General features: G+C 45.0%; 1 protein-coding gene across 1 annotated transcript in view; it reads left to right on the top strand.

Moving 5' to 3' along the window:
* MLST8 (MTOR associated protein MLST8) overlaps positions 1-18,500 on the top strand; it is a 69,048-nt gene that overhangs the window by 42,181 nt on the left and 8,367 nt on the right. Inside the window, exons 6-7 of the mRNA XM_086940479.1 lie at positions 12,237-12,389; positions 13,000-13,124. Of these exons, the coding sequence (XP_086796605.1) occupies positions 12,237-12,389; positions 13,000-13,124 (278 nt within the window). The remainder of the gene's footprint in view (positions 1-12,236; positions 12,390-12,999; positions 13,125-18,500) is intronic.

The following is an 18,500-nucleotide window of genomic DNA, read 5'->3' as shown; positions in this document are numbered from 1 at the left end:
GAAAAAGTGAGAGACCTATAGGGTAAAAAGGTGGGTTTTTAAAAGTTTCCTAAATATTGTCTCTGTCTCTGCAAGTCTAATGTTCGGAGGGAGAGAGTTCCAATTTTTAAACTGGAATAGCGTGGATACAGAGGTGCAAATGTAGTACATGAAGGATAAATGTAAATGTATTTGTCATTTGTGATCGAGCTGGATTGGTGTCGGGTACCGGTATGACGTTGCCAACATGTTAGCTGTACTTTTAAAATAACAAGCGATAAAGTTTCTAAAAACAGGATATCGGTGCTGCTTCAAACGTCTTGTTCTGTGGCTCTGGGTGTGTGGGTGTGTGTGGCTCTGGGTGTGTGGCTCTGAGTGTGTGTGTGTGTCTCTGGGTGTGTGGGTTTGTGTGTGGCTCTGGGTGTGTGGGTGTGTGTGTAGCTCTGGGTGTGTGGGTGTGTGTGTGGCTCTGGGTGTGGGTGGGTGTGGCTCTTAGTGTGTGGGTGTGGGTGTGGCTCTGAGTGTGGGTGTGTGTGGGGCTCTGGGTTTGCGGGTGTGTGTGTGTGACTGGGTGTGTGTGTGTGGCTCTGGGTGTGTGTGTGTGTGTGTGTGGCTCTGGGTGTGTGGGTGTGTGTGTGTGGCTCTGGGTGTGTGTGTGTGTGTGGCTCTGGGTGTGTGTGTGTGGTAGTAATTGCTGTCTGCTGAGCTCGTCCGTAGGGTACAATAGGTCTCACATTTGCGAGAGATTAAGCTAATGGCAATGTAAATGACAATGCCATTTATTTATCTGTTTTCAAAACCAACACATAAATACAAAATTTGTCATTTACAATGCCAATAGCTCTAACTTTTCCAAAGGCGAAACCATTGCATTGTAAATGCTTGTTAATCTTGTTGAAGAGTGTGAGGAGATTTTATTGGCTCCATCTGGTATGAGTGGAAGCTCTCCAAACAAGGTTAGCGCCTCAACCCCCACTTCAACTACTACCCCCGCAGAATCTCTCCATTAATCCCTGATAGGTTTAAATAGTCTTCTTTGAAGGGCCGGCAAATAGCTGTCCAAGAAAGCTTATTGGGTAAAGAGTTATAACACCCCTGAGCTAAGTGCCCGTCCATATGAAAGATGCTCCACTGAGCCTGCCATTATTTGCACAAATAGATTTTCAGCCCTGATGGATATTCCAGAGGAACTCTCTGAGGAACCCTGTGAACATTTGGAGACAGAATGTGAACGTGCATGATGTGTGGACACAACAAATAGAGATACATGCTTATGCACAGCCGTGTTCAAAGAAGAGCTAGCCGATCTAAAGGCCCCAACTAGGCAACTCTTAAATGAAGTCAAACAACTCAAGGGTACAATTGATATACTCTCCTTGGCATTAAAAGCGCAATCTAGCACAAACCAACAAATCACTGAAGTTCCAATACGAACCCAGGATCACAGAGAAACTAACACTAAGGGCAATCTATGTAGCTCAAATCTAGAACTTAAAGCCAAAGGTAAAAAAGTAACATGCACTAACAAACCGACTTATGGCCCCAATTCTCTCTTCCAGCATCCTGCTAGTAATGACAAGCCAATGAAGAGATCCTCTCGTTTGTCAATCACGGGCGACCGAACTGAACTTCCCAACTTCCATCGTCCTAGTGAACAGACCAGGGCTGTACCAACAGATGGAATCACATGGATAAATCCTTGTTCTGTCTCTCTAAAAGCCAAATCTTTATGACAAACGTCCCAAAAATTGCACCTAGCCTAATTAAGGAAGACGAGCAATCCCTGATCAACAAATGTACCTAGTGGTTGAGACATGTACTTAAGTGTAGGTCCATAATCGGGGAGGATATTTCCTCCGCTGTAAGACGACCATATAATGGGAAAAACACCGACTAAGTCTGTCTCACCTTGGCCACTCCACTACTGGTAGAAAATCTGCTAGCTTTTGATCTAAGAACATCACATATGATACATACAGACATCAGGTTGAAATTAAACCCTCCCAAAACTGACTTCACTCAAACAACCAATGTTTCTGAGCTAAGTGTACCTGAGGACTCGTCCCTCCAAAATATAGATTGACTTTCCATCGATCCTTGCCTTACATTTAGTTCCTTAGAGGTCTCACATGCAAGGGAGGCTGTGAGTCACTGTTCAGAATATTACCCTGGCACTGGCCATGCAGGAAAGAACAATGTAGCAGATACACCTGGGTCATTAACATCTCTGCTGATAGATTGCCCTAGTACATTTGATAATTATGACTCAGTCCCAGTTAATTGTAGTTCGGGAATAGCCAGGGAGGGTGACCAGGGTAATCTAGCAGTCAAACAAGACACACCATTCTTGACTCTTTTATCCTGGAACATAGCAGGTCTGTCTCTCAAGCTTTCATCTTTGGACTGGTCAGACTACGTAGACAAGCATGATATTGTAGCCTTCCAAGAGACATGGGCACTCATTCCAGTTTACCGTCCGGGCTACTTAAAATTCCTTCAACCAGCAATAGGTGGTAGGAAAGGCAGACCGTCGGGAGGTCTAACAATATGGGTAAAGCAGAGCCCCCTTTATAAGATAGTAGAAAAGGAGACTGATAGCATGGCTCTGATGGCAATACTTATCTGTCTGCCCTACATATCTCCCCAAAGGAGAAACAGCCGCCCTCATCCTCCTGGACCTATCAGCAGCCTTTGACACAGTCTGCCACCGCACCCTATCAGCACGCCTCCATGACGCTGGAATTCAAGAGAAGGCCCTGGCCTGGACCACATCCTTCCTCTCCGGCAGAACCCAGAGCGTCCGCCTCCAACCCTTCCGCTCAAAAACCACCGAGATCATCTGCGGCGTCCCACAGGGATCCTCCCTCAGCCCTACGCTGTTCAATATCTACATGGCACCGCTCGCCCACGTCGCACGACAACATAACCTCAACATCATCTCCTACGCCGACGACACCCAGCTGATCATATACCTCACTGAAGACCCCCACACCGCCAAAGCCAACCTCCACAGAGGAATGAAGGCCGTAGCCGACTGGATGAAGGACAGCAGACTGAAGCTGAATTAAGACAAGACGGAGGTCCTCATTCTCGGACCCACCCCATCAGCCTGGGACGACTCTTGCTGGCCCACATCGCTAGGCACAGCCCCGGAACCCACAGACCACGCACGCAATCTGGGGGTCATCCTCAACTCCACCCTCTCCATGACCAGGCAAGTCAACGCCGTCTCTGCATCCTGCTTCAACACCCTCCGAATGCTCCGCAGGATCTTCAAATGGATCCCTCCCGACACGAGAAAAACCGTCACCCAGGCCCTCGTCACCAGCAGACTTGACTATGGTAACGCCCTCTACTCAGGAACAACAACCAAGCTCCTGAGACGACTACAACGAATCCAGAACGCCTCGTCACGTCTGATCCTCGACGTCCCCCGACGCAGCCGCATCACACCCCACCTAAGAGGCCTGCACTGGCTCCCCGTCAACAAGAGGATCACCTTCAAACTCCTCATCCACGCGCACAAAGCACTACACAACACCGGACCTACATACCTCAACAACCGACTCAGCTTCCACATCCCCAACGAAGCCTCCGCTCAGCCAGCCTCACCCTCGCCACAGTTCATCGTATCTGAAAAACCACAGCCGGCGGCAGATCCTTCTCCTACCTCGCCGCCAAGACCTGAAACGCTCTCCCTACCAGCCTACGACAGACTCAGGACATGCTGGCCTTCAGCAGACTTCTCAAGACCTGGCTCTTCGATCAATAGCACCTCCCCCCCCCCCCCCCCCCCCCCCCCCCCCCAAGCGCCATGAGACCCTCACGGGTATGTAGCGCGCTGACGGATTGATTGATTGATTGATTGAACCTACTGATTGTTAATGTATATGCCAGGGGCACTGCTGGTGGTAGATTATCGAAGACAATTTTAGACCTTAACCACTTCTTAGATAGAACGAGTGAGGGGAACAACTTAGCATAGTGGGTGATTTCAATACTACATTCAATCCCATGGACTCTGAGATTAGCAACCTCAGTGCAGATGAAGATGCCCAGTGGGGTATTCCCCATCTGGAGATATCACCAATAAAAAAAATGGACTGAGGCAGCTCCCCAACTTAAAGCACTTAGTCTAGAAAAGGGTTCAGGGCTGTGAATGGCCGCACACCCTCTGACCACTTAGGAACACATACTTATGACAACGGTTTAAAAAGTACTCGTATTGACTAAATTGTTATTAACATAGAAAACTGGTCATCCCTAGTGGACATGGAGGTCTGTGCAAGGAACGAAAGTGAGCATAACCCACTTCTGTTAAAACTCATGGCAACAGGTTACGTAACATCTTCCCCCACGGTTGCCGCAATGGAGACAGCAAGGTTTTCATAAGTACTGACAAGAGGAGGGTCAGGTGGTCACGGGTTGTTGAGAATAAAAGTACACTGAGAAAAATGCAAGGAGAGATGTCAAGTACACTAGACCGACTACAAAAATGTAATAATCACTGAGAAGCTAATTCTAATATTATCCAACTGCACAAGACCATGTTTGGGAACATGAGGAATTTCTTTGTTAAACCCACCAGCACCTCGAAGAGAGCCCCACTAAAGCATGATCACTGGTATAACAAGGATTGTAAAGAAGCATACAGACAGCTGTCCCGGGCAATCTGAAGCAAAGATATAGATAAAATAAGTGTAGCACGAAAAAAGTATTCAATTACGATAACGTTAGCAAAAGAGAAATGGGATAAGCAACGGTGGGGATATCTCCTACAAGCTAGCAAATTGAAAAATACGTAGTCATTCTGGCAGCTGGCAAAGAAGGGTAGAGGTGGTAAAGATAACATCCCCACAAACTATATTGCACCCGACCAGTGGGTATCCTTGTTTGAGAGCCAATTTGCAGCAGGTGAGCTCTCACCTCCCTTTCAAGGTCCAAGCCCAGATATAATAATAACGTTCTCATTAAGCGAAGTGGTAAAGGCTCTGAACTCAATACCAAAGGGTAGGGCTCCTGGCCCCAATTGCATTCCAGCGTACCTATTCTTATTTGACAAAGACAACTGGCTCCAATATATTTTAATTTTAATTCTCGCTAACGCGTTAGCCAGTGGAACCCCATCCCAGACTCCTGGCGAGGAGCCGAGATCTTACCTATTCATAAAAAGGGTGACAGCTCAAGCCCAAGCAATTACAGACCAATCAGCCTAATCAACTGTACTCAAAAGATTATGGCTAGATTGGTCTTGAATAGAATCCAGACATGGATAGAAGAGAATAATATATTATCTCCTTTTCAAGTAGGTTTTAGGACCCTCGTAAGCACAATCGATCAAGTATTTTTCTTCATTTTAATCTATTGGCGCATCGTACTACTAGCGGGCGGAACTATATATGCCGCCTTTGTCGATATCAAAGCCGCATTCGATACGGTCCCGAGAGCTAAGCTCTGGGCCGTATTGAAAGACCTAGGGTTGCCCCCTGAGCTCTTCGAGCTAGTAGTTAAGTTGCATGAATCTAACTATGCACAGGTTCTCTGGGGGTCACAAGGTAACACTACCCCCACATTTTGAATTAAAAAAGAAGTACTACAAGGGTGCGCACTGGCCCCCACATATTTTCTCTGTATATAAATGGTGTGGTCAATTATTTTGCAGAGTTCTATTCTGATGCACCCACAGTTGCAGGCAAAAAGGTCCCAATATTAATGTCTGCTGATGATACCCTGATACTATCTAAAACACAAGATGGGTTGCAGCGAGCATTAACTAATTTTAGGTCATTTTGTAAGGCACATGAGTTGGTAGTAAACGTGGACAAAACTACAAATATAAGTTATTAAGGCTAGGGTTGTAATGAACAAGGAGTCATTGGAACAAACTGATACATTTACATATTTAGGAATTACTATAGGCCGTAAATTAGACTGGAAACCACAGATAGAAACATTGGCTCTAAAGCATTCCTAACTCGCTGGAGCAATACTGAAAGAACACAGGCTTTTCCAAAGCAAGCCTGTAGGTTCTGCACTTAAGATATATAACACCAAGGTTACTCTATGGTGCGGGGTTTCGGAAATCTGCACTCTAAAAGAAACGGGTTAGTATTAGATTCCTTACCTTAGAATATCCCCAGGCATCAGACTTGATCCAGAAACTTTTGCGTAGCAGTACCCTTGCGCGTCGGTAGGCGTCCGTCATCGACGTCGTTGGCGCTGGAATGACGTCGCCAGAGTACTTAGCCGCCGCCCTCGCACGCTGACGTCAGTTCTTCTTTTTTCCGCGCCAGCAAGCGCCGATCAGGAAAAAGTGGTATCCTTAGTAATTTTTTGAGTAAACTTTTTCGATCATTTTTTATCACTTTTCAAAAGTCGAACGACTCAGACGGTGCCGGTAGGGTTGCCCGGGTTCAAACCCTGCGTCGACTGCAGCCGACTGATGTCTGTTACCGACCCCCATCGCCGGTGTCTTCATTGCCTGGGGCCCAACCACGATGACAAGTCGTGCTCCGACTGCCGGGCCTTGGCGTCGAAGGCTAGGCGGGAGCGGTCCCGCAAGCGCATCGAGCTCCCGCAGTTGGCTCGCGCGGTTCGAGGTCCTGGTCCGGTAGGAGGTCGAGGGAACGGTCGCGGGGCTGGAGTCATCACGGCTCGGAGGATCAACACCACTCCTCGAGCTCCAAGTCCTCAGGTAAGAGGCACAAGAAGTCTAAGAAGCGACATTGCTCTTCCGATTCCCCCCCGACGCTCGCGCAACGCGGCCGGGGGTTCGGGTGACACCGCCCACGCGGCGTTGCGGCCTGCTCCATACCCGCCGGTCCCTGGGCAGAACGCGACGCCGGAGGAGATCGACGCCTTCCTTATGGCCATGAGGTCGCTCCCTCCTCCGTCGGGTTCCGCAGCGCCTTCGGCCCGACTGGGAGCCCAAGCGGACCGGGTGCTTCGGCCCCGGCGCCGTCGGCAACTTTGGTTCCGACGCCGCAGGGCCCCGCTGGATCCAGATCCAGGTCGTCACCGGTCAACCTTACGACCTCGCCGGTGCCGGCCCCCAGGGTGTTGCCCCCGGCGCCGTCCCAGGACGACGTCGTCCCCGGTCCTCCCCTCGATCCGGGTCCGGTGCCGGAGCGGCACCGCTCTTGAAGCCGATGGGAGACTTTTACTTCTATGACCCGGCCCCATCATTTGAACCTGAGTACCAGGAGATGGGTGGCGAGGCGGATTGGGAGGGGTCTGAGGACCCTCTGGCACGTGAGTGCCAGCCTTATCAGGACAGGTGAGCTAGGGGATGCCAGTGGTTTGGACACTTCGCCAGACACTGGTTTTGTCTCCCCTCCTACCGTGGCTTCGGAGGAGGGGGCTGCCTATAGTGTGGTGTTGAAGCTGGTGGCCAAGGCCTTATCCCTTGAACTCCCCGTCGCGGCCGTGAGGACTAACCTCCTCACTGAGGTTCTTAAACTGCAAGCAAGCTCTTCGGAGCCTCTGTTGCCGTTTAATGGGGCCTTGTCTGACGTTCTTCTGGGCACCTGGTCCAGGCCCGCTACAGGTCCCCCTTTAGATAGGAACGTGGACAGACGCCACCGTCCCGGCTCCGGGTGACCCTTGCTTCCTGTCCACCCACCCCACTCATGAGAGCCTGGTCATACAGGCCTCTAACTCCCAGACCGCATTCCTGACGGCTCCCCCGATCGGGAATCCAAGAGCTACGAACAGTATGGTAAGAAGATGTTCTCCTCACTGAGTTTGGGGTTGCGGTCAGTTAACACCACGTGCCTCTTGGGCCGTTATGCCCACTCTCTGTGGGACACGGTCGCGGAAGTGCTGCCACAATGTCCGGAGGAGGCCTGGACTAAACTCGCCCAAGCCCTTGCGGAGGGTCGAGATGCGGCACGGTACTCCATCCGATGTGGGCTGGATACAACGGACTCGCTAGGCAGAGCGATGGCAACGACGGTGGTGATTAGTCGCCACACCTGGCTGAGGTCCGCCAACTTTTCAGCTGATGTCCAAAACACCCTTATGGACATGCCTTTTGATGGCCGTCGCCTCTTTGGCGACAAGGCAGACAGTGCACTTGAGCGTGACTCCAGGGCTACGGCCAAGTCCTTGGGCCTGTCTGCCCCGCGCCAGCAACCAGCTGCCTTTCGCTCCTTTCGTGGCCTGGAAAGGGGCGCCCCCATACGTCCTGCCAGCCACGGGCCGCAGACTAATGTCCAGTGCGGTGGCGGACGTGGTAACCGCCGTGGCGCTGCCCGGGGACAACGGCGAGGCCAGTCTACATCCACCGCAGCATCCGCCTCAAAGCCTTCCTAGTCCGAGCTTGCAGGCCCACACGACGCCAGTGGGGGGGCAGGGTTCGCCATCACCTCCTTCACTGGCGCACCATCACTTCGGACAGGTGGGTACTGCAAATCGTCCGAAGGGACTACTCCCTCCCCTCCAGCCATGCCACCGCAGTACCACCGCGTGTCGGGGGATCACTTGGATCTTCTGCGAGAGGAAGTTATGGCCCTCTTGACCAAGGGGGCCATCGAGCGCGTTCCTGGGCCAGAAGTATGGTGTGGTTGTTATTCCCACTACTTTCTGGTTCCCAAGAAGGGCAAAGGGGGCCTACGCCCTATCTTGGATCTATGGAACATCAACGGCTTTCTCCGGAAGGAGAAGTTCAAGATGCTGACACTGGACCTGGACCCGGGAGACTGGATGGTAGCGTTGGACTTGCAGGACGCTTATTTTCACATCCCCGTCCTGCCGGCCCATTGGCGCTACCTGAGGTTCATGGTAGGCCACAAGCACTTTGTTTACTGTGCTCCCCTTCGGCCTTACCAGCGCCCAACAGGTGTTCACGTAAGTGATGGCGGTGGTCACAGCTCATCTGCGCAGATTAGGGGTTTCAGTCTTCCCCTTCCTCGACAACTGGTTGTTGAAGGCGGGCTCGCCCCAAACAGTTGTCAGCCACCTCCAGACTACGGCCGACCTCCAGTGCCTGCTGGGGTTCTACATCAATCTGCCGAAGTCACACCTGTGTCCCTCTTAGAAGCTCCTCTTCATCGGAGCGGTTCTAGACTCTGCGCAGTTTCGGGTTTATCCTCCCGAACAGCGGGTTCGGGATATTCAGGCCTTGATTCCGATCTTTCCGCCGTTATCACGAGTCTCAGTCAGGTTGACGCTGTGGCTTCTGGGGCTAATTTTCTAGAAGTAGCATTTCTTGGCCCACTTTTGTTAATTCTTGTGAATTCACTAAAGCTATTCATCTGCACTTAAAGCAAGGACTAATACCATGGTGCACTTTTCAGACTTTATTTTTTTAAGTGGACCCCTAATTTGGTCTGGCGTTAACCATGTCCTTTCGCATTTATGAAGATTATTTCTCTCCCTCGATTGGCTGGCTTCACTGTGAATGACAGCATTCTGCTCTTTAACAAGGAGCATTGCCGCACCCATAGTAGTTTTGTAAAGTGCCAGGAACTACTGTGGCAATGTATGCTTTTTGAGATCAAAAACAATTTTAGCTTTTGCCAATGTTTGTTATCATGGCGAAGGCTAGGCAGCTCCCACATCCATAAGGGTTCCCAAAAACCATGCCAAAACAAGTCATGCATTAACAAAACCAAAAGGCTGACCGCCAATTTCCGATCCACTGGTTTTGCCAATGTTTGTTTATTTTTGTTTCCCATATCTTTTTTAAACTGGTTACACTGATTTTCCATTATGAATATTTTTGGGAAATACTATTATACATCAACACATTTTACTAAATGATACTGCAAAGAAATGGTACTTAAAATTTTACATTAGTTTAGCTAAATGTTTTTTTCCCACTTGCATTTTTTGGTGAATATTTTATTTTGAAAGCAAAGAAGCATCAATTGTGCTTTCAAGCTTCTGCAAAATTTTCATCTAATCAGAGAGCATTCTGGGAGCATTATACATCGCCTATTATTGCTAAACTTTGAAAACGTCTGTATACATTTTTATACTGGAACAACTGTCAGTAGTGCAGTCCGATCTTACAACATTTACTTAGAGCGAGAGTGCTCACCCTAATAATAAAGGCTTTGCATTATTGACCCATAAATACAAGTTTGAACAGCATTTACTTAGGGGCACAAATATTGTCTTAATTGCAGACATTCTATCTATAATGTGGAACTGTAAACTGGCAGTCAAAGGGTTTGTGATGTAGGGGGTTGGGCCTACTTGTCCCAAGGACAAAACACACATCAAAACTTGTTGCCCTTGACCACAAATATTATGTCCTGGGCGTCTGCCTATAGGAATTCCACATACCTGCATTTAGCTTGTGGTTCTTCGTCCTAGAGGCCGTGAATGCTATATTATCAATGTGGTGACTGTTTGTTGAATTTGTGCTTTGTGATGATGCCAAAGGCAAGAAATGTGAGGATCTTCAGTCGCATATTGATAGTGATGTGAAAAAAAAGTACACTGTATTGCATTCTTAGATTTTTACAGGAAAACATAACTGCTGTAGTGGACATAATAAAATGCTTTAGACAAAAACACCCTTGTCTACCAAGAGTTTAGTGTAATTGGTGTAGATGTGAAATATTTCCTTGCAAATAGGCTGGGTAACACTTAAAGTGACTTTGGCACTGCAACATGGCCCATGTTAGAATGCTTGCCACTTGGTAAGCAAAGAAATGATGGGGAGCAACACAGGAAAATGTATTTTACAATGCATGAGAAATGGCTTGCAATGATGCATAGAAATGACCCTTCCCCAGCAATGGCAATTTAAGTCAATGAAGCCTCAGTGTGGTACCCTGCACAAGTTCTAGATCCCTTCCTTATTGGTGAATTTTCTCTGAACTTTGAAAAGTACGGCTTCATGGTTGACCGCTTCAATAACTCTGAGGGCGTTGGTGCCCAGTTCAATGCATATGTTGCAGAACCTGTCCCAGAAAATCGCAATCTTCACGTGCACCAGTATTAGTATGGAGAGCTTTGTCATTGGACCGAGTTAGCAAATTGTGTACTGGCTGTTCTGGTGTTGCCCTTCTCAAGTGCCAGTGTTGAGAGGGGCTTTTTACAGATAAGTTAACATGGGAAGGAAAGAGTAAGCACGCATTACCAAAGACTCACTGAAGAAGTATTGTATGGTGTACTAATATAAGTTTGATTGGTAAAACTTTATTTGGACCTCATATACACTGTCTATGTACCATGAACTATCAGTGCAGAAAGCAAGCAATAATAAAAGCAAAATGTTCCATAAACACCATAAAGACACTGTTTATGTTGTTGTTAATGGCACGAAAATGTGTAACCACTGATAACCACTGTTTTAAGGTATTGAAATCACTGGACAACACTGAAAAAACACTTCCAGAATTGACCAAAAATAGAAATCGAAAATAGGAAAGCCTTAATTATATGTTACATTTCATGCATTTCCATGAGATCTTGCCTACGAGTAGTCATTCTTCTCTGTATTGAATTGATTTTACGAATGCAGCAGATGCAAGCAGTCTTCAATAATAAAAGAAACTGGTTGTAAAGAGACTTCTGGCAAAGCAGCAGTGCATTATGGATGCAACGGCTTAGGCCTATCCATGTTGCGCCCTGCCTACCTACAGGTAGCTCACACAAAACCTTCAGTCCACTTTTTCTGTCACTAAACCAGCCTACTGAAATGAGAAGACAACCTAGTGATTCCCCTGTTTACGAAAAATAAATGTGTGCTAGAACTGCCTCAGTCTTAATGCCACACTTTGAAAAAGCCTAGCCTTAGCAATCCACTCGTCACACTCTTGCTAAGGTGTGAAAGAGGAACGGGAGTTGTGTTGTGGATGAGACTGGCTAATGAAGTCAAAAATCCACACCTCTCCATATTGTGGCAGGATAGTTAGTAGCAGCTGTGTGTCCATGTTCAAGAAATGGAAATAATTGATGTAACGGTCTCCAATAAATGTTTGTTTGACCTGCCAGTAATAAAGCTTAGTTTTTCCTGTAGCAAATTGTGCATCCTGCAGTGTTGTCTATTTGACTGAATGTCACCCCTCTGAGAACCTTGGTTAAAGAGTTCTGTTGAGAGATGACAACATTTATGCAAACATACACTCTAACGTTTCTTTCCATTGCTTATTATATGTGATCTCTGGCCTGCAATGTCACAATTTGTGGTGTTCCCCCTTCAATAATGCTGCTTTTTTCAAAGATAAATTAGATATTTTCATAGGATAAGGTGCTATGTCTGTGCTTCATTTTGATGAGCTTCGCCACTTTCTGTGTTCTAGGCGGAGCTGATTGTGGGTGATCAGAGTGGAGCCATACACATTTGGGACCTGAAAACAGATCATAATGAGCAGCTGATTCCAGAGCCAGAAGTGTCCATCAACTCTGTTCATATTGACCCCGATGCCAGTTATATGGCAGCTGTGAATAGCTCGGTGAGTAGCAAGAGAAACAAGCCTCCGTCTTCACCCTTTGTACCCACCTCTTATTTTTAGTGTGAAGGTCTTACATGCTGATGGTATGAAGTGTTTTTGGATTGGGAAACATCATTCAACTAGAACCTTTCTCCTTAGAAGTGTAGCCAATCCCTAGTCAGATCTTTACCACTCTTCCAGCTATATTTCTACCACTTCTTGCTGAGTAGAGTGAAATCTCAGTGGTTATACTCCTCCGGTTTAAACACTCACTTCTCAGTGCTGGTGTACATCTTAGGAACATCTTCACCTCCTTCTGTTCTCTTTCCAGTTATAGAGTCGTCCCATGCCACATCTCTCCTCTTTTTTTGAACCTCTTGATTTATGTTTTGCCCTTCTAGGTGCTGTCCCTTCTATGGACACACTATTTTGCTTATATCAATTTATTCTCCCTATTGGTATACACTCCCGGAGCACAAATTGACTGACTTGTCATACGTTCCCCTTCATACTTTTTCACTATGTTCTGGATTGGCCATTTCTTATTACTATTCCATTTATCAGATGAAGGTTCAAAGATGGCTTCAGGAACTTATTTTGTGGATTATTCTACTTATCTTTTTCCTTTAAGGGAAATTGCTATGTGTGGAACTTAACTGGAGGCATTGGAGAGGAAGTTACGCAACTCATTCCGAAGACAAAGATTCCAGCCCATAAGCGCTATGCTTTGCAGTGCAGGTTTAGTCCAGACTCTACGTGAGTACAATATTATAGATGTACGTATTCAGTAAACATGATGTAAATGTATGTGTGTGTGTGTGTGTGTATGTATATATATATATATATATATATATATATAACACAAAGTACTGAGACTTCGGCAAACAACGATTAACAAACTTCTTCTTGTTTGGATTCTTTAGTTTCTCTTTATTCTTTCTTCAGTTTTTTTATTTTTGTCAATATAGCCAAGTATTTTTAATACAATACACAGCCACAGAAAACAGCCAAAACGTGTTTGGCGCTGCATTTCGTCCCAATGTTTTTTCTCTCGTCAACACAATTGTTGTTTCAAATGGTCACGTACTCCTTGATACGGGTCTTCAAAACGACTCATCAGCCTCAAATCGATTATGTTTGCAGAGCCCATTCTGAGGCTGATGAGCCGTTTTGAAATTAAGATTAGGCTAAACGCCCAGCATCATGAGTTAAGACTAACAATTGTAGAAACTGAGGCCAAGGATCCAAGGTTAATAAGAGAAGCTCTTTTATTTAGGAGTACAAGCCCTGAAGAAGAGTAGTGGAGCGCGAAACATGTGTTAGCTGTTTTCTGTGGCTGTATATTGTATTAAGACTACTGACAAAAAGAAAAAACTGAAGAAAGAATAAAGACAAACTAAAGAATCCAAACAGGAAGAAGTTCATGAATCATTGTTGTTTGCTGAAGTCTCAGTACTTTGTGTTTTATATGTTTAGAAGAATACATTGGTGGGGACCAGTGACTATGTTTAGAAGAATACACTGGTGGGGACCAGTGACTGAGATACATAGGGCCGGGCAAGATTTCTGTTACCGAAAGTATGTTATTTTTATATTATATATATATATATATATATATATATATATATATATATATATATATATATATATATATATATATATATATATATATATATATATATATATATATATATATATATATATATATATATATATATATATATATATATATATATATATATATATATATATATATATGTATATATATATATATATATATATATATATATATATATATATATATATATATATATATATATATATATATATACACACAAAATTAGAATCCGATCCACTGAATTCAGACAAGCCCACAGTTCAACTGTTAAAGTTCTTTATTCGGCAGGCACAGATTTTTATAGAGAATGCATAAAGGATAAAAGGTAACTGTATCATATGGAATGATATTGATTGCCTTGGAGGGGGTGGGGTCAGGTGATATCAGAAAATACGAAACTTTTTTCCCCTGAAACAGAAAATATAACGTGATATTTATACAGCACCCAACAACTGTACAGCTGTACAATATGGTTGTATATAATAATATCATGGGTAAACTGTCATAGTGTTGTTTCAAAGCAGATCTAACTGTGAATTATTTCCCCAAATTCACAATGCTGAATTCCTTTGCAGCATATTTAGCTTCCCTAAACAATTGAAGTTAATTTGATTCGATGTGTACAAAAGAACCTTGGATGATGTCATCAATGGTTGATTTGAGATGTCATGAGTGATGTCGTAAATGATGTCATTGAACATGTCATGAGTGATGTAATATGTGAGGTCATAAGCCGTGCATAGCGGGTGCACAAGTTCTAGTTAGCTCTGCTAAGTATATCTGGTGAATTTCAGTGGTTTTTTTTTTGTTCAAACAATTTTATCACTGACATATTCAGCTAACTATAACGTTTCCTTAACCTTTTTTTCCCCGGTGCTTTCTAGTTTTTTTTAAGTCATATTTTATTACTATACGTAAAGCCAATGCCTGCCATACACAGCCTTTGGCCATGCTCAGCGGGGCATTGGCCACAAAACCAAATGTTTTTTCAAAGTAGAGGGATCCACATGGCCTCTTCCTGAGCCTTATTAGGCCCTGGGGACCCGGCGTCCTTCTTTTTTTATTGTTTCTTTGTTTTGCAGGAGGGGGGCCAAGTGGCAACCCTCCCCGAGCCTGATTAAGCTCTTAGGAACCCAGGGCCTTCGTTCTATGAAAGGGGAAGGGGAGTTGTTTGAAAAAGAAATGCTTTTTTTGTAAAAGCACCCCAAACAGCACTTTCATTTTGATTGTGGCCGTGCCCCTTGCTTTAGATGCAGTTTGTCTAAAGAAAGGGGCGTGGCCTCTATTAAGTGCAAGCGCAGCATGGGGCGCTTGGAAACAACCCCAAAAAGAAATATGCGCAAAGCAATAGGTCTCGCATTAACAAGAGTTTCAGCTATTGCCATTTAGAATGCCAATAACTGGAGACCTATTTCATTGCAAAGAAGCGGTCGCCATGGTCCTGGCTGCTTGGAAAGTGAAAGCATGCATGGCAAGCTGAATGTTGTTGCAAAGCACGTCGTGCCTGCAGTAGTACAAAACTCACTAAGAAAATAGTGCTTACAGACTAAATAACACAGACTGTGTAGCAACAGAAGTAAAAGGGCCAGTCCTCATGGGAGGTTACAAATGAAGACTATTCGGTACTAACGATGGGCTGTGGTGACATGTGATGGGCAGAAATCTGTGTCTGAATGTATGTAATTTGTCCAGCAGTACAATACATCATCTTCATGTGGTGTTATCACCATGTGGGCATTCATTGATGTGGAAGTAATTCTTGCAAGCTCCCGTTTGTCTTCTTTGTGTCTACAGATGTTTTACACTAGATACAGGGCCAAAGACCAAAACAGTAGAACTATGCACAGCAACAGTGTACTATTCTCTTTGGCTCCGTCTTTATAGCAGCTTGTTGTTGGCTTGCTCTTGTTTTTTTTGTTGTAAAATGGTTTTCCTTTTCTGTCTGCATGCTGAAACCACATTAGAACAAAAGGTCTTCTTTTTCACTGGTTTCCCCAAGGACAGTGTGTTCTGATATGTGTGTTGGAAGACTCTGGTGTTTGCATTCCATCTGCGCTTGAGCAGAGAGTGACCTAGTGAATGCATACCTACTAGTGCCCCTGGGATTCAAAGGTTGGCACTGCTTCCAGGACAGAGCACTGCGCTGTAGGACTAATCTTGTGCAAGAGATGGCAGCATGGCCAGAAGAGCATGACCGGCATCTTCGCTCACCGTATTAGTAAAGCTAGTATCCTTGCTAAAGAATAAGGTTATGCAGCAAAACACACTTGCCTCCGGGTTCTTCATCGAGCCTTTCTGGCAATTGTATTTTTTGATGGTCATGGACTGCCAGGAGGGTCCTACCTCATATTTCTTTTTTTATTAGAGCAGGCACAAGGGAGCAGATAAAGCGGCGGCCAGCACCATGGAGAAAGGGCAGAGAGCCAGTAGGTCTCTGTTTCCGGGTCACAGCCCTCATATTCCTACTGTGAAGGGAACTTGCTGCACTTTATGGGCTCCTAGTAGAGTTTAGCCATGCAGCGGCTTTGGAAACGAACACAAAAAGCTGTACATGGTTTGGAGAATGTGGGTTTGGGAAACAGCACACATGGAATGCACAACAGAAAGATTCACTTCCAGAGTATATCCTGTGTTGAACTTCCTGCAGTGAGAAGTCCCTGCACTGCTTGGATCATCCCTTTCTTAGAACTCAAAACTTGACAGAACAAGGAATTCGGAAATAGGACCCATTACTTTACTACACCTGCCACACTTATAGAAGATCTGCAGCCAAATTCATCGCTTTACTTGAGCTGGCAGAAAATGTTCTGATATAACATCCTGAAGCGGAAGGTTGAATGAAATCTATTCACATCTCTCCTTTGGAGCGGTCAACCACCATCACTGTGGAGAAAAAGGGAGTAGATGCATCTGGATAATAATTTTGCTAGAGCTAGCACCCTGAGGTACAGTTTGTTCTGCTGCTGTATAGCTAAGGTATTGTATTTACATGTGGCCGACAACCTGGTAGAATAGGGGGTTATTCTTTACTATAACTGGTGTCTCTGTAGACCAGGAGAGGCAGATAAAAATGTTACTTTATTAGATCTTACATCATGACCTGCCGTTTGTGTTTTTATAGTGGGATAATCTCTTTATTAGTGTTAAACCCTGGGAGAAGAACAAGTTATACAACTGTGTTAATACTTTCACCGGCACTTTGGACCTAGTTGACCCTTTTGCCGAAGTTTACATTCTACAAATGAAAAAGTTCTGGAGCGGGGGAAATATCTTCGCTAGAAATGGTGACCTAACAGCACAGAATTTCAAGCTCGGCTAATAATTTTGCTAGAGCGTAAACCATGACAGTTTATTCTGCAGCTGGACTTCCCTCCTTAACTAAGGTCACGAAAGAGATTTGCTCCTTAGAGATTTACATTAAATGTCAGACTTCCACAACCACGTGTGAAGGCGATCCATTCCACTAAAAAAGATAGACTATTCAAGGAAAAACAAATGTACTCATTCAAAGTCACCATTTACCTAGAGCATGTGCATGCCATATACAGGCTCTTCTGACCAGATGCAAGTTCTATACCCCCTCATCTCCTCTAGGTTCACTGTATCGAATGTATGTGGTGAACAAAAAAGAAATTCTTGACTTACTTACTAGAGGGATTATGAACCGTACCATTCCCTTTCATAATCTGTAGGCCTCAACTTTGGCCATCTTTAAAACATTGCAGCCAGTGGTCCTATTAATATTTCTCCTGTCCGCAGTACTGGGTTTACTGAAATCAGCAATAGCGACATTCTTGATTCCAGCTGCAATTACGATGGCTACTATGAGGCTTCTCAGGAAGTTTAGACAGCCTGGGTATAATCATGACTTCTTGAGAGGTAAACCATACCCTGATTCCATTATAGTATCTGCTGTTAAGAGAAACATCCTTGTCGTTTGAGGAGAAAACAGTTTTTGCAGTGGTTGGGGGGGAGGGGGGGGGTATGCAGTTGGGGCTACTTTTAAAACAGGCAGTGCTATCTCTACTCTTAGAATCTAATGTCGATCTGTCTAGGATCTGATCAGAAGTCCTCAGACAACCACCCCAAAGAGTGATATCAAGATTTCTAGGCAGAAATTAACAAGTGCCAACTTGCATTTAACCAAGTATTTTGTGCATTTGTTGAATCTGTGCACCTGGGTGATCATGATTGCTGCCACAACATTGCTTTAATTAAATCTTCTTTTCTAAGATGGTTTATTTGTTCATATATGTTTGTATTTATTTAGTCTAGTGCCTGATAAAAAAAAGTCAGTATTTTGTGCTGCTGGGGAAGATTAAGTTACTACTAATTATATCCATATTCATCACTTTTTGCTTTTAATTTTTGCTGGGGACCACCTAATAAAGAGAGACAATTCGGGGTACACACTATACATTTCTAACCTTTAGGTCCCTTCCCATACAGAAAATCATCCTTTGTTTTTCAAGATTGAGCCAGTCCAGAAACAGATAGTATGTGGGCGAGGACTT

The sequence above is a fragment of the Lissotriton vulgaris genome, chromosome 10 (assembly GCF_964263255.1).
Source record: "Lissotriton vulgaris chromosome 10, aLisVul1.2, whole genome shotgun sequence".
In the NCBI taxonomy this organism is placed as follows: Eukaryota; Metazoa; Chordata; class Amphibia; order Caudata; family Salamandridae; genus Lissotriton; species Lissotriton vulgaris.
This window is presented reverse-complemented; position numbering and strand designations above follow the sequence as displayed.